This window comes from Pteropus alecto, unplaced genomic scaffold, assembly GCF_000325575.1.
Source record: "Pteropus alecto unplaced genomic scaffold, ASM32557v1 scaffold22, whole genome shotgun sequence".
NCBI lineage: Eukaryota > Metazoa > Chordata > Mammalia > Chiroptera > Pteropodidae > Pteropus > Pteropus alecto.
The window spans coordinates 2020200-2047394 of record NW_006434839.1 but is presented as its reverse complement, the minus strand read 5'-3'; the positions used below and the strand labels follow the sequence as shown (position 1 = coordinate 2047394).

Below are 27195 nucleotides of genomic sequence, written 5' to 3'. Positions count from 1 at the left end.
GACTGAGAAATTAAACTATATAATATAGAGCACACACGGTTCAGAAAGAAAAAAAAAAAACAGCAGAAGTGGGGGAAAACTCCGTAGAAAAAGTGGCATTTTATCTTGGCACAATTTAGATGGGTGGAAAGAAGGTGAAAGAGCATACGAAAGAATAAGAGCAAAATTTCAAAGGCAGAAATGAGCAGGGCACCTAAAAAACTCAATGAAAAAAATAGCCTCGCCAGAACTGCGTGATTTCAAAACAGGGAGAAATAAGCTGGTTGGAATGGTACTGAATCAGGGCAAACTAAGAAATTAGGCAGCAGAGTTTGCATTTTATGCCTTTGGGAACAGTAAGCCACTTCAGAGTCCTAAGCACATGAATGAAACAAAACAAAAGAACTTAAGAATTTAGAGGTGAGCACAGTTCCCTTCTTAAATCCATTCCAGCACTTTATTCTTACCTCTGCAGGTTCAACTGATTTATTAAAAGCACTCGGGGTCCACTGCTTAGAGATACTGACTTTGACATTGCTAAATGTTTTTCTTGATGCATGAAGCAACGAATAACTGAAAAAGAGAAGAAATACAGCTGAATGAATAGCAAAGAAAATGGCATTTAATAAAATCACAGAAATGTTCCCATTTGTTTTATTCAATTTATAATTCTTTAAAAAAAAAAAAAAAGGAACACTGCTTCAAAAGGACTGCCAACTCTAACAGTCTCTGCTAAAGGAAAAGGAAAAACTAGTCTTCTTCAATACGAGCTCGCATGTTCACTTATAACTTATCCCTGGACCTATAGGATGGGAGATGGGACTGATCTCAACCCATTTTAAATCATGTAAAGAATTTTAAGTCTTTAGCAATCATTGGCTACTCATTGTGCTAGCCATCCCGTAGCTTCTTCCTTAGATCCTGTCTTCTCATATGGATGCCTCCCCCAACCCTTCACAAATGGCTATCCCCTAAACCAAGCATCCAAAATTATCTATCTTATATAATTAGCCATTTTCCTAGTTTCTGCCAAAAAAAAACCCAAAACCATCATCATCATCATTTGTGGTGCCTTCAGTAAAGATTAATAAACAAAATCTACTCAGAAGAAATAATCAAAAGAGTTGAGTCACAGGGTTATGAATAACATGCCCTTAATCCCAAAAAGCCTGGTTTATGTCACCTACGACCACTAAAGCAAGCCACCGAGGGCCGGCCATAGAATCGCAAACAGGAATGGTTCTTAAGCCATGCTGACTGGTCAGGGACGTCATACGAGTTACCAGGGTTCCCCACAATTGTCTCATACCATTTTTACTGCTCAAGGAGGCATGGGGCATTCTCCAAATACACACATCCTTTGCTCTCAAGCTCCTAGTTTTAACACATAAAGGACTTTATATTATATCAGGCTTTCTCGACCATGGCACTAAAGACATTTTGGGCCCCCAAAATTCTCTATTGTGGGGCTTGTCTTGTGCATTGTAGGATGTTTGGCAGCATCCCTGGTTTCTACCCACTAGATGCAACCAGCACCCCTTCCCCCAGCATGACAAATAAAAATGTCTCCAGGTATTGCCAAACAAAGGCAAAAGAGCCCCCAAGAACTACTGTATTAGAGCTCTCAAAAGGAACAACAGAGGTACAACTAGTCTACCACATAAGCCCATGCCACTCACTGCACTAAGCTCTGGCCATGCAATAAATGTCTCCCTCAAAGGGGAAAAACAACGACACTGTAGCAATCCACTCACCTGAAGAAGGTGAGCAAGAACACGACAACATGATGATGGCTGAATCGGGAGAGAAGAGCTCTTCTTTGAAAAATATCTGGCCAGGCCATGTTCTTCCTGCCCTGCCTTCTCACCCTGAACCTTAAGGTTTGGATAGTGAATGATTTACATCATTTCTTCTCTCTGGAAAGACAAAACACATTATTAACATTACTGGAAATAAGCAGATTATCCAAAACCTGAATTATTTAGACTTATGACCAGTCAGCATATAACCAGGTGTTGAAAAAAATCAAATGGGCTAGCTGACACCAGAAAACCAGATGGAAAGTTATGTTTTATAGTGATAAGATAGTCCTTTCGGCAAAAAAAGAAATCTTTACAAAAGATTACATGCTAACAGAAAGAACTCATACAAAATGATAAGAAAACCACTAATTCTAACAGAAAAATGAGGAAAGGAAATGAATAGACGACTTAGAAGAAATGAAATGGCTAATTAAACTTATCAAATAAAAGTTCTCATCTCACTAGTAATATAAAAAATGCTAATGAAGGATGTGGTTCCATAGTGTGTCGGTTAGCGTGTCTGCTTTACACACAGAAGGTTCATGCCTCAGTGGAGTCACAGCCCACGGTCTACAGCCATGTGCCACCCTGAACAAGCCCGATGTCTGATCTCGGAAGCTAAGCGGGTCGGGCCTGGTTAGTACTTGGATGGGAGACCACCTAGGAAGACCAGGTGCTGTAGGCATAAAAAATAATAAATAATATATAAATAAATAAATAATGCTAATTAAGACAAGAAAATGTTTGCATAGTTAAGAAAGACTGCAGTGAATGCAGCTCAAGGTATAATGACTTCTGAACTCTCTCGGTAAGCTGATGGAAGTGAAAATTAGTACGGTACTACAGGAAGACAGTCCAACCATGTTCAAGAGCCTTCGACACAAAAATTCAATTTCCAGAGATCTATTCCTAAAGAAATACAAGATGGAGTCAGGTCAAATAAAAAAAGGTCGTTTTTGCAAAGCGTCAAAGGAGCGTTTTTATTTTAAAGAAATGAACTTTGTGTCAGTCATGAGGGAACAGGGGAAAGAGGCAGGGCCACTCCTATGCCATCTCTCTGCACTACTTCCTCTTACCTTTCCTTGGTCCTCTCTGAAAACTGACCCATGTCCGATAGCCAAGAATAATTAAGCATAAAGTAGCATCTGAACTTAATGTCTCTAGCTATGAGTCTGCAGTAACAACCTAAATATGCAGTAAGAGGGAAATTATTATATAAATTATGGTATATCCACATGGTCTAATATTCCATAATCATTTGACATGATAAATTAAGACTTTAATTACATGAGAAAATATGATGGGAAAAAAGTAGGATATGACTTAGAATATGATCGACTCAACTTTATGTTCACATAATATTTACAAATAAACAGGAAATATATTAGTTCTCTCTGGGTAGTGGGATTATGGGTCATTTTCATTTTCTATATACTTTCCTAAAAATTCTACAATAAATATGTATATTACTTTTATAATCAAAGGGGAAAACATCCACAGCACTGGAAAAGTCCTATAATTTATCTCTATGTCAGAAAAAAATAAATTGACAAAATGACATGTCTAATAAATACACTATAATAGTCAAGACAGGAGACAAACTCAAGAGCTCCCAATACTAAAATAAGTGAATCGCAGGCCTCTGCTTTCCAGGCTGTGTTCCTTGTAACTGCTGTCCAACTCCTGTTTTCACTAACCATGGCTTGGTAGATGTACCCAAATCTCAAATGCTGAGAAACCCACCAAAAGGCCATCCTTGATAAACATTATAGCTGTTTCACTTACTGGCTGTGAGCCCTTGGACGAGGTAATCTCTGTGAATCACAGATGACCGTCTATAAAATGGCCTGTCTCTTCTGGCAGTAATGAGAGTAAAATAAACAATGTATGTAAGGTATTAAGAGAATTATTTTAGCCACTGGTCTGCCCGGGATTAATCCCACATCAGCAGAATGCAGCTAATTTCACTTAATCATTCTCTCTGAAAACATTGACAAAATTATGAACCAAGTAAGACTCGTTCACAAAAATGTAATAAACTTTCTGTCTGTAATTCCAGGAAGTTACAAAACAGAGAGCTATTAGTGTTACTGAAATTTACCTCCATCCCCAAAATTAAACATGAAACGCAAGCGGAACGATTGGAAGCGTTATTCATTCCTTATAAAGCTCTTTGTTTGAGAATTTTTATGAGTTTATTGGAGCCAAACTGATGACATATGCCAGGAAGCAAGATCTCAAATGCTCCCTAAAGTGTAGCTCTTTGAATTGAACACATCACATCTCAAAACACTGCACTGAGTTCTTCAGGAAAGATTATGAAATTCAATAATTTATCAGGTAAAATAATAATTCCAAAAATGTACACCCCAACAGGTTGGGATTACATTGCTTCGGCAATAGTGGTTGTGTATTTCAGGACTGTATAGTTACATTAATAGCTTTAAATGACTAACAAGCTGTTTTTGAGACTGTCTGGATTTAGTTTCTAAATAAAACAACTTTTCCTTAGCTACAGTGACTGGAGAAAAGGCTTAATAAGTACGTCAGGAAAATAGTTTTAAACATTCGCCTGCTATTGGCAGAATGGCATTTAAAATGAATCCTATTATAACATCTGGTCCTATGTAATTGTAATAATTAATAATAATAATACCTTGCACTTCTATCCCCTACATCATAGAAGTGATTTCTAATCATCGGTGCACCCTGAGGCCCGGGGGAGCACACAGAGTTTTTGCCAAGTCTGAATCCATCAAGCACATCCTACTTTCCAAAGACCATTTTCTTTCCTGCTCTCAACAGAGACTGAACAATCGTCTCTATTTTTCAAGTGTGTATAAATGCTGTTATAATTAAAACCAAATTATAATTAAAATTAAATTATAATTAAAACCAAAATTCACTTAAGTGTTTCTAAATCCACAGTAGCTTGGCATTTAGTATTTTCTCAATCAACGGATACTTAACATACAACTATCACGTGAAAATAAGAATGATCTTTAAAAAAAAAAAAAAAACCTTATTGAAAATAAGATCCTTGCCATCGAAGAGGATCCAGAACCACTGAGCCATGTTCTACTTTCCAAAGCAAGTTCACAATCACTAAGTCATCTGATTAGTGATGAAGCTTGTTTTGGGTCCTAGAAGATCGTGCATACAAGGTATTTTCCAGGATGGAGCACTCCATACTGTGCAATCAATGCTGGATAAAAGACAGCTCCACGTGTAACATGACTGGACAGAAGGCAACCTTCCCCTATCAACACTTCCTCAGAATAGAAAACATTCCGACATTTTCACTTTCTATAGATGTTGAGAGTCCTTGACAACACAAAGAGAGTAAGAGTTGAAGCTTGTGTCGTGTGTTAGGAAGACTGTGGGAGAACTAGGCGAAGTGAGAAGGCGAAGACTGACAGACAAGGAGCAGCCTGCGGTCCCTCCCCGACCTTCCTACCACGCTCTCTGGAAATCTAGAGGTGCGGTTAATGAACTTCACTGTACATGGTGGACTCCTGCCTGTCCCCAAACGACCCCGCTTCCTCCGAGTGCTCTCAAGGAGAAGCCATCATTCTTCTCACATCCTCCTTGCAAACCCCAGCCTCTCTGAAACTCACGCACGGGCTGTACTGCCCACCGCCCTCAGTTTTCACATCCTGACCTCCCCGCACTGCACACGCTTCTGCCTCACCTTCCCCCCCGCCCCACCTCTGCTTCCGTCTCGCTTCATCATCCAGGTTGGCAATCGCTCACTTCCCTGTCACCACCAATCTTAACCCTCTAACTCACAACAAAACCCACTCCACGGTCAAAATCCACTCCCTGTTTATGACCAGTAATTGAATCACCTCCCCAAAGGGATTTTCAAACACCCTTCCCTTTCAGAAAACTGCTTACTTTATACTTCCACTCCAACAGTCATTCTACCTCAGTGAGGTTCCCAATTCATCACCCCACTATTTTTTCTGGTATCCGTTATCCTCCTCTTCTCATTTCCTTCTTTACCAACTTAGACTCTAAACTACCTCCCTTATGGGCTTCTTTTGCTTGCTTGCCTCCGTCCTCCTTCTCTGCGACCAAGCAACTGAGTTTTGCCAGAGGAAAATCACACACACAGCTCGCTTTCACTTTTTAGATTCAAAACCACAAACCTCAATGAGCATGCAACGTTGCCCAGCAAGTCTACACTTCCCTAATCATTGTGCTTTCTCAATCCCTGAAACAACTATTTCACACTTCTCTTTAAACTTCCAGCATCTCTGTCTCTCTCCTCCTCCGTCTAGTACCACGGCCGGCCGACTCGCAGCTCTACAGCTCTGATCCCCCAGGGCTCCCCGCAGTACAGCCGGTGGACCCCGTGCTATCCCTCAATGCATCTAAAGTAAAATTCTTCATTTCCTCGCTCCAAACCGATTCCTGCCCCAGTATTCCCCACCTCAGTAAACAGTATCGCCATTCCTCCAAAATGCCCAAAGTAACGAGGCCTTAGGCTTCATTTCCCTTTTTCTCAGCTTCCACATCAAACCCATCACTAAGCCCGGCCCTTATCACCTCCAAAATACCTCCCAAATCCATCCTTTTCTCTCCATCCCCACCGCCACCCATTTCTGCCACCACGCCCCGTGCGAGCCTTCTGCAGGTTCCACTATGTCTACATCTACCGCCCACCACCATCATTCACACATCAGCCAGAAATAACCTGGAAGCTTCAGTCAGCTGTCATTCCTCTGCTTAACACACTTTGATGGCTTCTCGAAACACAAAACTCTTTGCCATGGCCTTCGAAGCCTGTACACCCCAGGCCTCTGTAGTAAAGCAGGAAGGTTAAGGGGTGGGAGCCACTAGAACTGACAGCTGGGGTTGGCAGGAAAAGGCTAAGGATGAAGGAGGGTACTGCCTGAGCAATGACTGGAGATACCGGGCTTCTTTCTTTTAGTTATCTTATTAATTTTCAATAGGTTATATGCATGAAGTAGAAAATTCAAAAGATGCCAAAGGATATAGAGACAGCTCACTCCCAGTTTCTTTCGCATCCCTGCAGGCGCTATACCTGTGCATACGTTCCGGGCACAGCCCTTCACACGCACAAACACGAATGAGCATGTGACATAGTCTACACCATTATTTCCTTCATTTATCCGAGGCTGGGGGTCTGTCCGCACCTCACCTACAGAGCTGCCACACACGACTCCTACCGGACAGCTGGGTGGTTCCCAACCCTTCGCCAGTATACACGGTGAGAAGCTAGGACGTGTCCTTCCTCGTCCTTGCTCGCCACCCTCACCGGCACCACACCTCCACACTCACTACCGTCTCCCACAACTCATCCCTTTCTTGTCCTTTCTTGCTTTGGGCCTTTGCATGGATGTTCCACTGTCTGAAGTGCTTTTCTCCTGGTTCTTTGCAAACTGCTTGCTCTTCCTTTTCCTGGCTTGTCCTCGAATGTCAGCTTCTAGATTGATCTGCCCTATTTAAAATGGTCTCCCTCAGTTACTACCTCTCTCATCTCTCTCTCTCTCTCTTTCTCTCTCTCTCTCTCTCTCTCTGTTCCTTCTCGTCAGAGCCTATCTCTCAATCTAGTCTGTTCACATGTTTATGGTTCATCTGCAAACTCCATAAAAGCAGTAGCTTTATCTGTCTTAAGTCCACAGCTATATCCCCAGCACCAAGCAGAGTATACGGAATGATCAATAAAGATGTTTTGAATGAATTAATTCTTTGACTGATGGCCAACACTGAATGCTTTCAAAGTGCCAGGCATTGTGCTAGGGATTATTGCATTTAGTTCTCACAACATCTTACAGATGAGAAAACAGATTTTAGAAAGTAATATCTTTCTCTTAAGAGATGAAGCAAGCATTCAAACCCAGACCTGACCCTAGCCCTTAGGTTACACTGTATAAGAGTAAAAGGCTGAACTATAAAATATCTCAAGTTGAGTAAAAAAACAATAATTAGAATATCTCACTTTAAACTTAGAGATATAAATCCAGGATGGGAAAACACACACACACACACACACACACACACACACACACACACACACACACCCCTTATTAGTAATAGCAGTCTCTTAAGCACTACACTCAAATAAGAGCTTTAGTTAGAAGGACAATTACGTCATTCCCCAGATTTCAGTTTTTACACTTGCAAAGTATAAAGATTATGTATACTCAAAGTATAAAGAGGTAGGTGGAAAAGTATTAAATGGGTAGTTGAGTTCACCAATTATTTAGCACCTCAGTGCTCAACACTTATATGAGTGTCTCTTTTAGCCCACAATATCTAATTTGAAGCCATTTATCTGTACCACAAAAATTCTTTTATTCAAAACTCAAATCTTCTTGTAGTTTTTCTCTTTTCTTAAATTGTTTCATCACCACAGGTATAAAAGACCTAGCACGTATCTGTAAAATTCTCTCATCTTATTCCAGGGTTCTTAAAACCACACTCTTCCTATCTATTTTGAACATATTCCAGAGACAACTAGTTTTCAAGATAAACTCTCTCCCTCTCCAGGACAAAGTGAATGGTCATCACTGTGACGTTCCATTATCACTGATGAACAGGAACAAAACAAAACGTTCAATAACACGGTTGATCCTGACAGCTAGAGAGCAACGAGACAGTGCACTGATTTTAATTTTATAAAAGTCCTGTTTCAAGGTGATTTTCTAATGGAAATCAAAGATTAACAGAAGAAGGGGGGACTGTGAAGCCACATGAGGCCACAAAAAGGTATTAAAGTTGGAATCCAAGACCCTCCACTTAATTAACTTCTTTGAGCTTCAATATCCTTTGAAGATCAAATGAGATAATCTAAAGAGAGTTCCTAGTACAGAGCGTGGCACGCAGTAAACATTCAACAAATGGGAAAGAAATAATTCAAACACCACGAGACGGTGAAGAAATAAGGTGGCAATTAAGAATCATTTTGCTCATCCCTGAAACATTTGCTTTCTCCTATAAACATTTCAGTAAAAATTGGCATAGCATCACCTTACAATCTTATATTTCAGGAAACACCCAAAGCCCTGTGGACACATTTAGCCTCTGTCAAAAGTGAGAATAAACAGACCACAGTCTGCCAATAAGAATATTGAAGCAATGACGAATAAGTAATCTGACCAAATTCCTTGACTGAGACCATGGTACTTACCAAAAAACAAAGCTCAGGTTTTCCACTAACACTCTTCTCCTTCTGAGGCCTCTACCTCCTTTCCCAAAGTTTCCCCCACCTACTTGCAAAAGATCCTCTCACCTGGTCTAAACTCCAAGCCTGCACCAGAGCCCCAGCGGGCCAGACCACCGGCTCTCCCCTGGCCCGCCCCCAACTCCACCGCGATCCTCCCGCTCGCCTCCCGCTGCGGTCCTGGCTCACCCCGCCAAGGCCCCGCAGCACCGGGGATCCGACGAGCCCGGCCCGGGGCGCCACACCCACGGCCACCACCCACGGCCACCACCCTCCGCATCTCCGCCTCGCCCTCCCGTCTCGTGGACGCCCCTTGGACCTGACCTACCCTCCCAGGCGGCGCCCCCATCCCCACTCCCAACCGGGGTCCTGCCCCTTCCCGGCTCGGGTCCGACGGCCGCAGCTTGCACACCCGAGACCCGCTGCTCTCTGGCTGGCCACTCTGCTCACTCGGCTCTGCTCTGTTGCCCGCCCGGCGCCGCCGCCGCCGCCGCCGCCGCCGCCACCTCACTCCCGGAGCTGCGGCCAGAGTTTCCGGGCGCCCACGTGACCTGCGCCTGTCCTTGAGGCATGCTGGGAGTTGTAGTCCGACCGCGGGACAGACGGACTGGGTGGGCGGGGCATCCTCCGGCGCCTGGCGGAGGTCTCTGTGGACCCCGCTCGCTGGGCGAGGGCGGGGGCTACCTGCCAGGAATGTTAGGAAAAAAGCAGTAAGAGAGAAAGATATAATCTGAGGAGAAATGATGTATAGGTCATCTTTTTTCAAAACTTTATTCCGCTCTTCGTTTTTATGGAAAGCAACGTGCTGCTAAGTGTACTACAGACCGCCCGAAGTATGTATAGGCTTTAGATGGTGTAATTAAACGCTGTTGCCCACATGGACAAAGCCATTAGTCGCCCAGTATCATTCACTGTTCTCCATCCCAACCCACCTACTCATACGATAAATGAGTTGAGATCCTGACCGCCTTACAACACACAGCTTTGAACAAGGGTGCTCTGCCCTCATGGGCTCGCTTTCGACTCTCGGGAAAATAATAATTTTAAAAACAAAATTTTAAAAATTGAAACTGCTCCCGGCCCAGAAAACCTCTCCATAAAAGTAGTAGCTTAGAAAACAGGATTTTTTTCAGTTTTACAGATATCTTGAATATTATCATAAAGAATGTAAGATAGGAGCATGGAATAGAATGGCAGAAAGAACATGGGCTGTGAGTCAGGGAGGTCTGGCATTCACGCTGACTCTTTCAATCATAAGTTATGTGACCTGGGGCAGATGACAGTTTGAGCCTCATTTTCCTCAGCATTTCCCCCCTCTTTCTCACGAGAGCTTCAGGAAACAGAGGTTGATAAAACAATTTCCGCCTTAAGACGTTGAAGATCTAAAACAAGGTGTGAGATAAAGTAATGATAATGTAAGCAGAATAGAATTAGTATTTTGAAAGTTGTTCAAATAAAGTCCTTTAGATGTTCAAAGGGGTATAATGTTCAGTCGAAAGGAATTCAAAAAGGATCTCAGAAAACAGTTTTATTATCGAATAAGCTTTGAACCAGAATGTGATGCACGTCATCGGCAAGGTGCTAAGAGTTACATATCAAAGCCCATACCACCCATTACTAGCATGTTCTCAAGATAATCACTAGTCCTCAAATGAAAGGATTTGACAGAACCTTTTGCCATGCATAGTTCGTCCTAACTTAATGATGGTAATTGGGGAGACCAACTGTGTCAGCTTATCCAGAGGAGAAATAAACTTCTCATATCTTTAGGACAGGAGATAGATCTGCAGATTGGAGTGAGGCACCCAGGAAAGTTAGAGACACTGCCTGTCTGCAAGTTTGCATTCTGATGATGGCTGCCCGGTCCTGGAGGAAACAGTCCTGAGTTGTGAGACTGGCCACAGGTTATTTAGCCATTATAATGATACATATATATTTGAAAGGACACTGAAAGAAATTTTGAAAGAAAAGGGAATGAGGGGAATTTACAGAATGCAGAAGTAGTTTTGTTTCCAGTCATCTAAAGATGTAGCTGGGGAAATGTGATATCCGAGTGAGCAACAATAGATCAGCCATAGTTTTCACTTTTATTTTTAAAAATACATTGTGGGATAATTATGCGCAGTGCCAGGTGGGTACGAGACTAGTCAGGGGGATCACATCTTAAACTATATTAATGTCTAAAAACTATGCTGTACACCTGAAACAAATATAAAATAATATTGAGTGTCAATTGTAATTGGAAAAAAGAAATTTAAAGGGGAGATGAAGGGGAATAAGGGGCTCAGATTTCCAGGTATAAAACAAGTCATGGGGATGTAATGTACAGCATAGGGAATACAGTCAATAATATGCGATGGCATTGTATGATATCAGATGGTTTCTGGACTTATGGTGATCACTTCTTTAGGTATATAAATGTCGAATAACTACGGCGTACACCTGAAACTAATATAATATTGCATGTTAGCTGTAGTTTAATAAAAATCTTTTCTTAAAAAAGACAGGATTTTGTTTATGAAAATACAAGAGAATCCATAGTATACACAATATGAATTTGGAGAGACAGGTCAGAAATGCCAAAGAAAAATTCTTTTTAGTTTGATTGATCACTCAATCAAACTAAATGTATTTTAAACATTCAATATTATAATTAAAATATCTCTCCAAATTATTTAAGTTTTAATTCTCTAAGTGTTAATAATTTTATCGGTTATAACATCTGTAAATTTGTGTTTAAAATCTTACATTGGTAATTAACTTGGAAACTTTTTAAGTCGCAATAAATGTTCTTTAATGTTACAATAAAAAAATACATTGGGGGACATTATTCAGTCTTAAAAAGAAATGAAAATCTGATGCTACAACGTGGATGAACCTTGAAAACGATATACTAAATGAAATAAGCTAGACACACACAAATAATTGTATAATTCCATTTATATGAGGTACCCGGAGTAATTCAATTCATAGAAACGGAAAGTAAACAATGGTTACCAGGGGCTAAGAGGAGAGGCAAGCGAGAGTTTCTGTTTAATAGATACAGAGTTTCAGTTGGGATAATGAAAAAATTCTGGAGATGGATGGTGGTGAGTGTTACACAACCATGTGAATGTATTTGATACCATTGAACGGCGCACTTAAAATGATTAAAATGGTAAAATATATATATTGTGAATACATGTGTATGTGAACATATATGTATATACGTGTGTATAAAATAAATACATAACCTAGTCACCTCCGCCCAGAATGCCCTTTTCCCCACAGCCTAAGCTACGCTCTTGTACTCATAGTCGCGTTGGTGGAGAGCGTTGGGGGAGGGAGAGGCAGAATCTTTTTGGCTTCCAGAACCATGTGGACATTGCACCATTTGATTTCTACTTCTAGATGTTCTCTAAGCGCTAGGTCTGAGGCAGCTGACTTTTTTTTTCTTTAACAGTAACCGTTACCAGAAGAGGAAAACATTTACTGTCCAACCTCACCGATACTGACACCTAACGGGTTTTATTTCCTGCCCCCTGCCCATTTGTGGTGGATCTTGACCTACATTTCATTCCCGAGACGCAGACATGTGACTGTGTGGTCCTCAAAGCAGGAGTCTGTCGTAGTGGCATTTGGCAGTGTCTTTGGTTTGCTTGCTCTACCTGCCAGCTTCGAGTCTATCTTACTCAAAAGAGAGGTGCCTGAAAACTGATCTGTAAATGGAATTTGGAGTCAGATAAATTCCATCGTAAAGGTTATCTGAAGGAATTGTAGAAAGAAATGTTCTTGGAGAGTGAATAAATTGTCCTCTATTTCAGTGCTTCTCCATCTTTTTAGACCTCAACCCACAGCAAGAAATACATTTTACATCATCCCAGTATACACATGCATGCATACAAGCGACCCAAACATTTCACAAAACAATACTGAGCCTCACTACACGAGATACATTCTGAAATTTTTCCTAACCTTTTCTGTAAAAATGCACATTGCGACCCACTGAAATTGATTTCATGACTCATTCATAGGTCTCAGCTCACAATTTGAAAACACTATACCAATTTAAATATTTTATCAACCCGGATGTTTCTGTTTTGCATATTGTGCCTACAGCTTAACTGCCTACACGTCATTACATTCTACACAGTGGAAAAAATCTAGTTCCAACGCTACGAGAAGCAGTGACCCTTCCAGACTCTGCGAGGGAAAGACATAAGGAAAATTCACCTCAGCCTTGTGTTTCTACAGCCAGCATCAGGCACTGGTAAACTCTATGTTTTCTTTAACTTAGAAATTAACCTTGGGTTTTGCGGCAGATCATTTGAGGGAGAGAAACGAAATTTTTTTTGTCGGCTCTTTCTTCCTGTACAAATTCGAAGTTCTTTTAGTTTTTTAATCTTCTCTTTGGATCCCCCTCCTTCCTCTCAGTGGCTCACCAAAAAGAGTTATTCAAATCCAAAAGAAATTAAAAGTATCCACTGTACTGAGTCCTCTCGTCGACCAGTCCCCCCAACCCAGCCAAACAAGGAACACCAGGAAAACGTGGGGACAAGCAATAAGAGACGGTGAGTAGAAAGAAGGAACGGGGTGGCTTACTAGGTGTTGGCTGAGTTACGCGGCTCGTCCTTTGCGTTTGGCTTTGCTAGGCGACGGATGTTCGGTGGGAGAGCTAAGGGCGCAGCCAGCGCGGGCTATAGCGCGTCACCCGCGCTCAGCGGCAGCTCCAGCTCCAGCTCCGGGCTCAGGGGCAGTAGGAGGGCTTCGCTTTCCTTTCGCTTTCTCAAGCCGCCAAACCTGACACCTGGGGACTACAGTTCCCACCACGCAGTGAGGCAGCAGGAAGAAGGGGCACTGAGGGCCCACAAGAAAAACAAAGGAGAAAAAAAGAAGGGCTTACCTGCTGGCAGAGGTGAGAGCGCGCAAGACGGGTAAGCGACAGGTGAACCAGGAAGGCGAGGGCTGCGGGATGCAGGATGGAGGACTTGGGCGGGGGGCCCCTGCCCCTTTCCCCTTGCAGGGCGTGTAGGCTAAGTTAAAGGGGGCTTCTGTGGAAACCTCGAGGACTTCTTTGGTGGGGGAGGAAACATGGGAGGAAGATTTAAGCCCCAGTTACAGTAATAAGACTCCGGAAGTGGAATGGCTTTATTTATTTGAAAAGTCAGAGAGGGAAAAAGAAAGTGGTTTAATAGTGTCTCTTGTCTGCCGAATCATTTAGCCATGGGTGGTTTCGGAGGCGTCCGAGAAAGGTACAAGTCCTTCTTCCTCCGTTTAAAGCTTGGGGTGTTTACATATAGATTAGCTATTTGTGTGCATTTTAATTCGTGTGACGATATAGACTTGTCCTTTTCTATAACTTTAGAGACGACCAAAGAATAAGGCTGGGTGAAGGGCAGAAGGGGGTCATATGGCAGGAGCAGTTAGTTAGCAGCACAGCAAGTTTAATCATCAAATGGGATCAGGTTTCGTGTTTTTATGAGACGTTTGTTTGATGAGGAGACTCAACACAATATCCTATGAAGAACAGTTGAAGGACCTAGGGAGATTTTCCTTGAGGGGATATGCTTGCTTCTCCAAATACCTCACGGCGGGTCATGTGGACTAGGAATCTGCCAAGACCTGACATAGCATGAGGATCAACAGATGGGACCCCCCGGGGAGATAGATTTCAACTCCAGGAAGTTAGAGCTATACACACAGGATGGGTTTTTGTAGGAGGTCGTGAGTCCCTCATGATCAAAGGTATTGAAGCATGGATGGAGAGTCCAGCAGAGATGCTGGAGGTGGGAGTAAGGCTTCAGGTGAGTGATGGGGTTGGTCAATGATTCCCAAGCTTGGCTAGTCATCAGTGTGTGTGTGTGTGTGTGTGTGTGTTTAAATACATTGAGCAGATCTATGGGATGGGCTTTAGGAATATATATTTTTCATTATCTCCCTAAATGATTCTGCTTTAATCTGTTAGTTTGGGAAACATCGTCACCAGAAGCTTCAAATTATTTTCCAGCCTATGGTAAAATATGCAATAAATGTTCTAGCCACAGTTTTCATTTTGAATATTCTCACAATGTTAATTTCCTGGTCATGAAAAACTAGGTGCCAACCAGAAGAAAAAGGCCACGTCACGTGACCCTAAACTGACTTCTCTATCAAATCTCACCTTGCTGGTCGCCTGGCTGTTCAGTCTTCCAGTAGTTGAGAAGTGGAGATAGGACGACAGCTAGGCATGGCCTCCACCTGACAAATGGCAGGTGGAACACTCCCGTGGGCATCTTCTCTGCCATCGTCGTGCTGTCTGGGCACTCGGTGGAGCATGACTAGGGTTTCCATCCGTGCTATCATCTGATGATGTCGACTGTGTATGGGGCCCAGCAGAGAATAGCAGTAGAACCTCTTCATTCTGACAGCACCCCTAAAGTAATGTCAACCCACCTAGGGCAGGTGCGGGCTTGTGGAAGCTCCCTTGTACCTGACCAGTAATCAGTGTCTTTCTCCCTCCAGGATGTTTGGGCTATGAAAACAATGACCTCCGTCTGTCTTGTCCTGTCTGTCCTGGACCCCCAAGTGCCTAGTACAGTGCCTGGTGCCTGGTAGAGGCTCACTAGTGAGATGCTGAATTCCTTCTTTTCTTCCTAGCTCCATCGAAAGCCATGCAATTCGCCAGCTCAGCCAGGGCGGCAGATGAGAACTTCGACTATTTGTTCAAGATTATCCTCATCGGGGACTCCAATGTGGGCAAGACCTGTGTGGTGCAGCATTTCAAGTCTGGGGTCTACGCAGAGACACAGCAGAACACGATTGGGGTGGACTTCACGGTGCGCTCCCTCGAGATCGATGGCAAGAAAGTGAAGGTCAGAGGGGCGTGGGGTCGGCTCCCCCTCTTCCAGCCACGGTTCCTAACACTGAAACACATGCCAAAGGAATAAAAGGTTTAACTATAAAATATGAAATCACAAGAGTACCAGGAAAAAACATAGGTGTATTTATTTTTAGCATTGCGAAATGAGGAAATTGGGCTTTTAAGTGAGATGAGAATCCAGGAGCCGTAAAGAAAAATATTGCTCAATCTAGCTATTTCAAGGTCAGATGTACACATTTCTATATAACTATATAAAGGTCTAATATCTACATATTCAAAAATACCATAAACCAAGTCAAAAGATGAATGACAAATTGGAAAGAAATATTTGTAAATGTGGGACTTGACAAAGGGCTAATTTCTTTAATGTGAAAAGACTATCGAAAATATCTAAGAAAAAGATCAACAACCAAATAAATACAAAAAGTAGGCAATTCACAAATCGAACAAAACTGTTATCTCACAAATTTTATAAGAACTAGCTCGTAAATTTATGTAAAGGTGCCCGATCTCACTCATAATTAAAGAAAACAATAAAATAACAGTGAGATACTATCTTTTACGCATTTGATTAGAACAGATCAAAAAATGTTGGTGAAAACGTAATGAAATGAATCTTGTTTGGGATCCTGATTAAGTAAAAACAACAGAAAAAAAAAAAGACATTTTGGAGACATTCAGGAAAATTTCTATATGGGCTGGGGATTAAAAGATACCAATGAGTCGTTAAAAAGTTTGTGAGCGGTGATAATGGCATCGTGGTTAAGAAAGTGTCCATTTTTACGGGGACGTATATCGATGAAGCAAGGGTGGCAAAATCTCGATGATTATTGAATCTGGATGATGGGTCTCTGAGGGTTCATTGTTCTGGTCTCTCTAGTTGTGTGTGTGTTTGCAACCTTTCTTTAAAAAATAAATTTTGGAAATACCGGGAGGATATGAAGAAACAGATATCCTCAGACACTGTTGGAGGGTGTATGAAATCGGGGCCATTGCTTGGGATGGTAATTTGGAAGGTATTGCTATGAGCGGTCCTTTCAAATCAAAACAGTTCGGCCAAAGTTGTCGCCTTTGCCAGTTTCAATATCCATGGGCAGCGTCCAGAGATAGCCCCCAAAATCTGGACGAAGGGATGATCGAGATAAAAAGGCAAAAGAACACCAGAGCCCAGGACGTTGGGTCGCCCGCTCTGAAGTGTACCTGAGGTGGTGGCCTGCAAACCTGAAAGCCCATCCAAATTACCCTGGGGAGCAACTGAAGAAATAGATTTGCGGGCCTCAGCCTAGGCCTATCACGTCTGGGTGTCTCGAGGGGAGACCCAGGCAGCCGTATTTTTCACGCAACTTAAGAGAGCAAGTTCTCATCCGGCCTGGCAACTCCCGATGCCACTCCCTTTCCTGCCTTTCTCCAGATGCAGGTGTGGGACACCGCAGGCCAGGAGCGCTTCCGGACCATCACCCAGAGCTACTACCGCAGCGCCCACGCAGCCATCATCGCCTACGACCTCACCCGGCGGTCCACCTTCGAGTCCGTTCCTCACTGGATCCACGAAATAGAAAAGTACGGCGCGGCCAACTTGGTCGTCATGCTGATCGGTATGGTGTTTCTCAAGGTTTTAACTCTGTGTTTCAGGCCCCCTCTGCTGATGCTCAGCTTTCTGTGTGTTTCTGGTGGCAGTGAGACATGACATCGTAAAAAGCGTACATGGTGGACAGGACCTCAGAAAGCGTCTGGCTCAGAGATTCCCAGCAGATTCACTTGAGAATAGGGGGTGGGAGGGCGTGAACTTGGTGAGAATACAGATGCCAAGGCCCCACCGTGGAGTTTCCTATCCTGGGGTGGGGCCCAGGCTTCTGTGTGCAGGGCGCCCCAGCTAATTCACTGCGCAGGTCTGTGTGACCACACAGGTAGTACTCTGTAGGGTGAGGTTCACAGAGTCAAATGGCTCCAGATCCTCGAGGGAGCTGGTGAGACTGAGACACCCTTGAATGACTTCTTACACCTGTTAAGATCTTAAGCGAATCTTAACACACCGACATCAAAACCAGCAGCAACTTCGGCTCCGCGAAGTGAACTCGCAGCTTGAAATGCGAGCGGTCCTGCTTACGTTCAGAAGAGCATCACTGTTTGTCACTTCTCTATAGTTTTAGTTTTGCAAGCAGAGCTACTTTTCCCTCCCTCCTGAGTCCACTGCTGTCTACCAAGTGGCCGCTTCATTTGGGCAAGTTGGTTTAGGCCCTTGCAACTCGAAGGGTGGTCCACAGACCAGCAGCATCAACATCACTTTCGAGTTTGTTAAAAATGCGCAATCTGAGGCGCCATCCTGGATGTACTGAGTCAGAGTCTTCATTTTAACAGGATCCTAGAGAGAATCATATGCAAATTAAAGTTTGCAAAGCACCTGTCTAGATAGACTGAGAAAGAGCTAAACATACCATGTTTAATGGATTATTTATCCGTCGACGAGCATATCCCAGCTCTGCGGCCAGTCATCCTATGAACCTTAGTTTCCTCACCTATCAGATGTGACTGATACTTGCTGGACTGATTGTAAAGATTTAATGAGATAACGTATATAAATTGCTTAAATTGCTCTGACATATTGTGAGTGCTTAATTAGGGTAAGATTTCTTTCTAGAAGGTTCGTTAGGTTGAAGAAACTAACTAACTAGCAGTGGCTGACATATTGTGAGTGCTTAATTAGGGGTAAGATTTCTTTCTAGAAGGTTCGTTAGGTTGAAGAAACTAACTAACTAGAGTGAGTCCCTGGGACCTAGGAAAAGCCAGCAATTGAGCCCCAGCCAGATCAGGAGCCACAGCAGAGCCAGGCCACCCACCGACAAGCCAGAACTCGGGGGCCCTCCTCGGGGTTGGGTTCTGGACCAGCCTCCTTGCCGCCTGTTGTTGCATCTACTTTCTCTGTCTCAGAGCTGCTTCTTACACGCGGGATAACGTGGGCCTGTGCACTGCCACCCCTACACTCCCCTGCGGAGTCTCTCCAAGCCTCATCCCCCGCCCGCCCTTCTGCAGACTCCTCATTCTCCCAGTATCCGCCAGCTCGCATTTCTTGGAAAGGGAATCTCATGCCCACTCCTTTCATGGCACAGCCCGGCCCAGGCGACAGGCCTGGGGTAAGGCGGCCGCCCTGGACCAAGCAGCTGGGCCCCGACGGACGAGGCCATCACGGAATGAGAGGCTGGCGACGGATGTCGAGGAGGCCCTTGGCATGTGTGATGGGCACGCCCAGCCTGCTTATTATGACTGTCACGACTCCAGAAAGGACTGGTGATTTTAGAACCGTTTTTTTCCCCCGAAGTCTTTGCCGTTTTGATTCATGGTCCGGCCTCCGTCTTACGCACGGACGTGAAGACACGCCGCTTTGACATGCGTTCTGTTTCTCCTGTACGTTAAGCATCCGAGTCATTCCGGAGCCTCCACCGACCTCGCCCCTTCCCGCTACGTCAGGTCAAAAGCCCAGATTCCACAGCCCACCACCAAAGCAAATGCCCCTCAAATTTAGTCCCCTCGTTTTTTGGTTTTTTTTTTGGAGCAGACGTGTCTCGTCTCTCGTGGCAGAAACCGGAAAAGGGAGACTAGTAAGGCCAAGAGGCGGCTTCTGCGTGAAGGGCAATTCTTCTCTTTTGGGAGAAATGAGATGCCTTCTTTCCTCTCTCACTTCTCACCCAAAGGTCCTCTCTGTGGTCAGAAACTTTTACGATTTGACTTCTGATGCTGCTTCTAACGGCAGAGTTCAGAGTTCTGAAGATAAACACTGACCCCCAAAAGAGCCATATTTCTTCCTCGGCAGCCACTTCTGCTCCCTACGAGCTACCTACCCCTGAGGCACAAGGACAGGGCAGGGAGGAGGGTGCTGGTGACGGGTGACGTCTACTCACCACTTAGTAGGAGTCGGGCACTGTTCGAGTCCTCTCCTGCGTCATGTCATTTAATCCTCTCAACGACCCTAAGACGTGGAGCCAAATACGCCCACTTCCCAGATGAGGAAACCAAGGCATCTCGAGGTTAAGTGTCCCGCCAAGTAACAGCCTAGTTACCTACCGACAGGTGAGGCGGGATTTCGACCAGGCCTTCTGGTGTCCAGAGTCCCTGGTGGGTTTGGTTTCTTTTCGACCTTTTTCCAATAGCTGGTGAGGCTGGACTGTCACCCAAGGTCTCCTGAAACTCTGAGTTAGGCAGCGTCCACGCGTGTTCTAGCGCCCGGACGTCAGGATCAGACAGATGGCGGGTGGGATCTCCCTCCGTGTCCGAACTTGGGCTTGTAACTTGCTCTCCCTCCATTTCTGCCTCCTCATCTATAAAACGGGTCCCTCCTTCAAAGTGATGGTCGAGCGGGAAGGATTAAGTGAGGCGACACATATAAAGCACTTAGCGCGGTGCTGAGAACTCCCTAAAGGGAAGCCGTTATTTCCTGTAGAGCAGAGATGAGAGAATCTGGGTGCTCTGCACAGGGGCTCAGGGACCACCGGGGGAGGAGCTGAGTGGACAGGGAGGGACAACCCTGACCTCAGTGACACGCATGTTCTTCACACCTACACCTGCCTTCCTGGGATGCTCGCTCCCTTCCTGGAGGCGTAGGTGTGAATAACATGCGTGTCACTGAGGAAACGAAGCAGTTCGGATGGCACTCGAGGTTTTCTGAGGAAAGAGGACCAGCTCTCTTTTCCATTAAATTCACGTGTTTCCCAGGAAACACGAAGCAGTTTTTCCTCGGGGCCTGGAAGCTGCATGCAAAGCCGCCCTGCCTGAGGGGGACCCCTCCCCTCGGAGCTGTCTTTGGAAGGCAGCCTCCTTTCTCCGACCCAGAAGTGGGGAGTGGGTGGGGGAGGAGGGTCTCCCCCAGCCAGCTCTGTCCGTAACTACTAGTTATTCTACTGCAGAAACAGAGTGGGCAGACGAGGGTCATCAATGCCAAGGTGGCAGGATTTCCAGGCATCTCAGAGTTTGCTTGGTATTTACACTCTAGTCTGTCTTCTGTGACGGCCGTCTCTGCCCCCACTTCTTAATTAGTTCTAGAAATGCCCCTAAAGATGATCTGGCCGTGTCCCCAGAGTCCCCATTTATAACGTGTCCGATCCCGAGGGCCGACACAACGGGGCTTTCTGTCCTCTGTCACTGGCTTCCTTGCCTCCGTCTGCAAAAGTCAAATGCGTTGTTCCCTCACGGAAATGTCCCTGCCCATTTTGCTTTATTTTCCATTCTGTCTCCACGTTTCTTCCCACAAGTGTCTCTTTCTCTCTCCCAATTTTACCCCAGCCCTTCACAGCCACGTCACCATCATACAAATGTGAAGGAGATGGCTGTGCACTGACTTGTACTATTCCTCTTCCTCTGGCCATTTGCAGAAAGTCCCTCTGTTTAAAATCCCCGCTGTCCTCAAGATAACGCAGGGATTCCTGAAGCCATCGAAGGGGCACCTGCTTTCCTCCGGTGACGGTCGGCTTCTCTCTTTCTCATCCCCTCTGCTCTGCTGGCGACCTCTTAACTCTTCACACCCTCCAGCAGAGTAACGGTTGAGGGGGCCAACCGCCTGCTGTAGCTCATAGTGGATGTCCTGTCTCATAACTTTCTTTGGCATCTGGTCTTTGTCCCTTTAGAGTCTTAGGCAAACCTTCTACTTACACTCCTGTTATATTTACAGCCCCAGAGTCTCTCAGCGAAAACCCTTAGGGCCAAAGATTTCAGAGTTCAGGATTTGCCAGATCTTACGAGGGTACATTCTCTGTTACGTGACACCCTCAGAAGGGTCTGGCCTAACACCCCGTGGTCAAAAGCATTCATATTTACGCAGCAAAATGTATGGCTAGTCATACAAAGCAGGTAGAATAAAAACTTGTAATGGCCAGGTTCAGGCAGATTTTACTATCAGATGAAATACCAAGAAACTTAGGGAGTTCAGAGTTTTTGGATTCGGACAATGACAGCGTGGACCACTCACCTGGTCCTTGGGATGAGGTTATTTTATGGCCTATCTTGGATTGGTACATTCTCGTATGGTTCTTTAATTGTCCGTGCGTCTCTCCTGCCTCCCTTTAGAGCAAGGCCCGAGCATCTCTGCTGTCCCCACAGAACGCTTAGCGAGCAAGGACTCTGACTGCCGGAGCAAGCAGATGGTTTCTTTCCCTCCCTCCAGGTGTCCTGGCTCTTTCCGAGGTGTGCAGCCACCAGATACTGGGGGGCAGGACAGTGGACAGTCAGCGCTCTTAACCTGGTATGGCATCGTAGCAGGTGGGAGGAGCAAGTCGTAAGAGTCAGAATCAGCGTGACCCAGCCCAGAAGCCACAGCTCAGGGTCAGGGATGCAGGGGTAGGGGCCACACCCCTGATTCCTACTCCGGAAGCATCCCTGCCCCCCACCAAGGGGCTCTCACACCTTTCCTCTAGAAACAGAACTAGGCCTTGAGCTTAAACCTCACAGGCTATAAAAATGCATATCGTCTTCTGGAAGGTCCATACCTGAGTTGTTCCCTGTGGCAGCTATAACAAATTACCATAAACTGAGAGGCTTAAAACAATAGAAGTTTGTTCTCTCTCCAGTCCGGAGGCCAGAAGTCTGAACTCGCTATCATTGGGTTGAAATCAATGTGTCAGCAGGACCTCACCCTCCGCCCCGCCCCCTCAGAGGCTCTAGGGGACAATCTGTTCCTTGCCTTGTCTGCTTCTGGTGGCTGTTGGCACTCTGTGGCTTGTGGCTGCCTCCATCTTCATGTCCCCGCCCCCTGTCGCTGTGTGTGTGTGTGTGCAGTCGGCCCTCCCACTGCCTCATTCTAATAAGGCTGCAGGTGGCTGCAGTTAGGGCCCACCTAGCAACTAATCCAGAATCATCTCCCAGGGCCCAAGAGCCTTCACTTAATCGCATCTGCAAACATCCTTTTTCCAAATAAGGTAGCATTGCCAATTTCCAGGGATTAGAACCTGGTATCTTTGGGGCCACTTCTTCAGCTTACAAGAGTACGAGAAGGAGTAACGTCCCCCGAAAAGATTCTTGGATTTAACCTTATTCGGGGAGAATTATGATCTAAATCGAGCTTTGACAACGAGCAGGTTGGTGACGGTGATGCTGAGAAAGTATTTTTTCAATCTTTTTTTTGCTGGGACATAGTAACCTATGCAAAGAAAAGTACACAATCACTGATTTGTCACAAAGGGAACGTTCACATAAGCATCACCTGGGGCAAGGAAGAATACTGCCGGCACCCTCCCCAGAGCCCTCCCTCCCCTCCCTCTCGGCCGCCCCCTCCTCCTCCCCCAAAGGGAAGCTCACTGTGACTTTCACGGTGATTACTCCCTGGCTTTTCTTGATCATTTTACCACTTGACCCCCCCCCATCCCCAAATGCTGCAGTTTCTGTTCTGCTCTTGATGTTGAACTTTACGTAGCTGGAGTCGTACAGATTATCTTTTCTGTCAAAGCTTCTCTCTTTCAACGTTACATTTATGAGTTTCATCCACATTGTTGCATGTAGCTGTAATTTGTTCTTTTCATAATTAGTGTATTTCTTCGCATGAATACACTATATAGTATTTCTCATTTGGGTTGGTGATGGGCATTTGAGTTGCTTTCAGTTTGGGGCAATTAGGAAAATCGCTGCTCGGAATGTTCTTGTATGTTTATCGATACACGTGGGCACATATGTCTGTTGAGCTCACACCTGGGGAGAGAAGTACCTGGCCTTGCTCGGCCTCATTCTGGTAGATAATCTCAAACTGCTTGCATATACATTTGCCAAAACTCACTGAACATAACTCACTGTGCATTTTATTGTCATAAATTATAGCTAAAAAAATTAAAAAAAAAAAAATCCTTTATTATTCACGCTACAGCTTCAACCCAAGAAATTCTGATCACAGTAAATCATAGCTAAAAAAAAAAAAAAAATCCTTTATTATTCACTCTACAGCTTCAACCCAAGAAATTCTAATCACAATTTCCTCAGCAGGACCAGGCCCCATCTCACAGCGTCCAACACTTTGTAGTTGGGGGGGCAGAAAGAGCGAAAAGAGGAACAGGGTCTGAAGGAAGAAGAGAGAAGACTGAGAGAGTCACCCTTAGAAGGAATGACAGTCCCTCCCAAGAACAGGGAGGCTCCCTTCGCCCCAGACAATAAAACGCACACCTCCCTCAGGCCCCGTTCCTTGCAGCTCTTGGAGACCAAACGGCGAATTAAGACAGTGGCTCTGCTTCCATTCTTCGTGGTTTCATTTGCGGCAAATCTGCCCTCGGTTACTACGTGTGAACGCACGCGTGCGTGCCAACCGCTCAACTAAAAAACGTTCTTTCCACAGTTCGTTTTTTTTCCACACCGGGTTACGTGACTCAGTAGAGTATTTGCTTATCTCTCCTTCCCAGGGAACAAATGTGACCTGTGGGAAAAACGGCACGTCCTGTTTGAGGATGCCTGCACGCTGGCTGAGAAATACGGCCTCCTCGCCGTTCTGGAGACGTCTGCCAAAGAGTCCAAGAACATCGACGAAGTCTTCGTGCTCATGGCCAGGGAGCTGATCGCACGCAACAGCCTGCACCTGTGTGGGGAGAGCACCCCGAACAGCCTCCCCCTGGACTCCAGTCCAGTTCTCCTGGCCCAGGCGCCCAGTGAAAAGAGCCAGTGCACTTGCTGAGTGCGTTCACGAGGACAGTCGCACCCGCCGGAGGCCGTCTCTGAAACCAAAGGACAGCCTCCTGTCTGCCGAGTAGCATTTCAGGTCCACGATTACGCTTGCCACCAGTCCTCAAGCCTTCCCGCCTGGACGGGCAGCACTTCTGCCTCCATCCACACCGGAGGCCATAACTGCTGGCTCTAAGGACAAGGGGACACCACTGTCTCTCTGGATTTCACCCTGGACTTAAGGCACAGAGGGAGGAGAAGGAGGTTTGTTCTGTTTCATCTTTTCCTCTTCCGTCTCCCCAACCAACCCTTCAACTGTTTCTACTGAATTTTGCTTCTCTCTCTTGAAGAAGGTGGTGAAAGAAAAAAGAGGACTATCAAGAGAGGGGAGAGGATGTTTAGAACGTTCTGGAACGGTTTAAAGCAGCTTGGGCCTGGGAGGAGGGGGAAGAGGCCTGCACCGATAAACCAGAAAGCTGTGGACATTGGCCTCCCGACATCCACACCTCGGGGCCCCCGTTTGGGCAGGAAACCTTCTGACTTACAGACCACAAACGCCATCTTGCCAAATGGTCAGGAGCCACGCGATGGAAATCGAATCGGATTTCACTTCATCCTAGTTGGGCTGATTTGACCACCCACCTAGGATGTGGGAAATGTCTACCACTTCTTTCTAAAACACCAAGTTAGCTGCCGGATCAGAAGTCATTTCTGAAATGAAATTAAATTGGCTCGTAGATGAATAGCGAACCCCAAACTGACCCCTCTGTGTGGCCCAGGCGTGCCATGTGCCTTCCAGAACCTAAGTAATACACCATGTTTTTTAACCTTTTTCTCATTTAGAAAAAAAAAGTGCAGCTCGCTGCCAGTGCTGATTTAACATCACACGTGGGAATGCTACGTTTTCTAGGATTTGACATTTTTAGCGATCGAGAGTTACTATATTTTGTAAATGGAAATACCACCGCTAAAAACAGAATGCTGTAAATAGAACGTCATTCATTTCCCAAAACTATTGATATATTAGAGCGATGCAAAGATTTTGGGGGTGAGGTTAGGACTGTAATCTGCGAGTTATCTCCGGGCTGACAGGAAATGGATTAAAAGTTCCCTGATGGTTGTTGCTGAGGCGTGTCTTGCAGTCATAATAAGAAGTACAAGGGGGCTCTCCCAATAATTACTAATAATTTTTATATTGATTATATGTTGAAATGTTATTTTAGATATACTAGGTTAAATAAAATATTAACATTTCACCTGTTTCTCTTTACTTTTTGACTGTGGCTACTAGCAAATTTGAAATTACCTATGTGGCTCACACCATTTACCTACTGGACGGTATAACAGAACAATGGTTTCAAGGTGTAGTTCACCAATCATACGTATGAGAGTGGCCGGGAATGCTTGTCAGAGATACCATGACCGACTTACCGGATCGGAGCCTTTTCAGAAATCCACACGTCATCCAAGCCTGCCAGGTGATTCTTCTCCAACTAAAACTCGAGAACCATACAGAGGCTAGATGAGGGCAGGAATGAGATCACAGAGAATTAAAGCATGTTAATTCCTTTCAGTAGACATTTGTTGTTAAAATGAACGAGCTACCTCTCAGAAACATGAGGGGAATCTAGTTATCTGGCAGAGAAAAAAAATGCATCGAAGCAGATTAGCCGTTTTCACAAGCATATTATTGTTCTAAAGAAAGGGTTCTGCGAGGCAGACGCTTACAAGGCAGACCAGGAAGATGTCTGTATAAAGCCACGGAGTGGTTTTCAGAGGAGGCGATTAGCAGACAGACGTTCTGAAGGGTAAGGAAAATCAAGTGGATCAGGGGAGAGAGTGAGCCAAGGAGACAGGCTGAGCAGGAGCTGAGATGATTGGCTCACACCAATTTTCCATCATTTCTCTGCACATCAGTCTCAACCAATACTCTGAAAACCCCATCGGCTTCTAGGATTATGCACCCTAGGGATTATCTGGAATTAAAATATTCCTACCAACAGGTTGGACATGTGAGAACAAGGTCACCTGAACATCAGCAACCTGTGATTTAACCAGCCTGGGCTTCTGTCAAAATGACAGACACCCTCAGGTACACCTGAAAGGGACTTGAAAGGGCCTCCCGGGTGGAGCAGCTTCACTGGATTAGGGTACCCACAGGTCCCCTCGAAAAACAGGCACAGGCTTCACTGAAGATGAGCACAGTCTCATTACCAGCTGGCTCCTCGTCACAGCTGATGTCTGGGAAGGCTGCATATTAACTGAATTCTAGCATTTTTCTCATATCCCCCAAATTGTATAGCGGGTAACAAGTGAGTTATATGAAATTAAGTTCCCAAAGAAACATTTCGGAAGAATGAAACGATTTTAAACTCCATATTTTCTCTGCCAGTGGCCAAGTTCATTTCTGTGTGTGAGAAAAGCTTTCGGTTAATATTTCATTGTTCTTAGATTTTTTTCCTGAATCTCTTCCCCGCTCCTACTGAAAAAGTCTATTAGCAGTGACCGGAATATTACCACAATAGCGTTAATAATGGCAAATACATGGAGCAATTGCTATATGCCCAGCACTGGACCAAATACTTTATTTATCCTGTCAACTATAACAGTTAGTATACTGACTGTTATATTAACCCTGCAACTATCTCTGAAGTAGATACTATTTATAATTCCTATTTTTAAAATGAGGAGACAGAGAGATTAAGGTCACACAGCCAGCAAGTGGCAGAGTCAGGATTCAAACTCAAACAAACAATCTAGTT

The 27195-nt window shown here is 44.8% G+C and overlaps 2 protein-coding genes and 1 pseudogene across 8 annotated transcripts in view; 2 read left to right on the top strand and 1 right to left on the bottom strand.

Moving 5' to 3' along the window:
- SLC37A3 (solute carrier family 37 member 3) overlaps window positions 1–9529 on the bottom strand; it is a 36496-nt gene extending 26967 nt beyond the window's left edge. For 3 of the 5 annotated variants that reach the window (XM_025045916.1, XM_025045919.1, XM_025045918.1), the window contains exons 1-2: window positions 1734–1892; window positions 447–552 (exon numbers count right to left, since the gene is read on the bottom strand). In XM_025045916.1, the coding sequence (XP_024901684.1) occupies window positions 447–552; window positions 1734–1764 (137 nt within the window). In that variant the 5' untranslated portion in view covers window positions 1765–1892. Of the gene's footprint in view, window positions 1–446; window positions 553–1733; window positions 1896–9301 lie in introns of those variants that run through there. The other 2 variants (XM_006910477.3, XM_025045917.1) reach the window with 2 other exon arrangements.
- Window positions 2350–2466, top strand: LOC112478824 (annotated as a pseudogene).
- Window positions 9530–13060: 3531 nt separating the features above from the next.
- Window positions 13061–25657, top strand: RAB19 (RAB19, member RAS oncogene family). 3 transcript variants are annotated; one of them, XM_015588274.2, is made up of 5 exons: window positions 13061–13222; window positions 13387–13523; window positions 15589–15803; window positions 17223–17406; window positions 24178–25657. In XM_015588274.2, the coding sequence occupies exons 3-5, from the start codon at window positions 15603–15605 to the stop codon at window positions 24444–24446; spliced, it is 654 nt and encodes a 217-aa protein (XP_015443760.1). In that variant the 5' UTR covers window positions 13061–13222; window positions 13387–13523; window positions 15589–15602; the 3' UTR covers window positions 24447–25657. The 3 variants fall into 3 exon arrangements, with proteins under 3 accessions (XP_015443760.1, XP_006910538.2, XP_015443761.1); XM_006910476.3 differs by lacking the exons at window positions 13061–13222; window positions 13387–13523 and adding an exon at window positions 13537–13867; XM_015588275.2 differs by lacking the exons at window positions 13061–13222; window positions 13387–13523 and adding an exon at window positions 13752–13886.
- The last annotated feature ends 1538 nt before the right edge of the window (window positions 25658–27195 follow it).

Bases quoted from the DNA above. Each gene is read 5' to 3' on its own strand.
- RAB19 (XM_006910476.3), top strand. From the start codon at position 13,612: ATGTTCGGTGGGAGAGCTAAGGGCGCAGCCAGCGCGGGCTATAGCGCG. The intron at 13,868-15,588 runs GTGAGAGCGCGC...TTTTCTTCCTAG, and splicing joins GGGCTTACCTGCTGGCAGAG to CTCCATCGAAAGCCATGCAA. The intron at 17,407-24,177 runs GTATGGTGTTTC...TCTCCTTCCCAG, and splicing joins CTTGGTCGTCATGCTGATCG to GGAACAAATGTGACCTGTGG.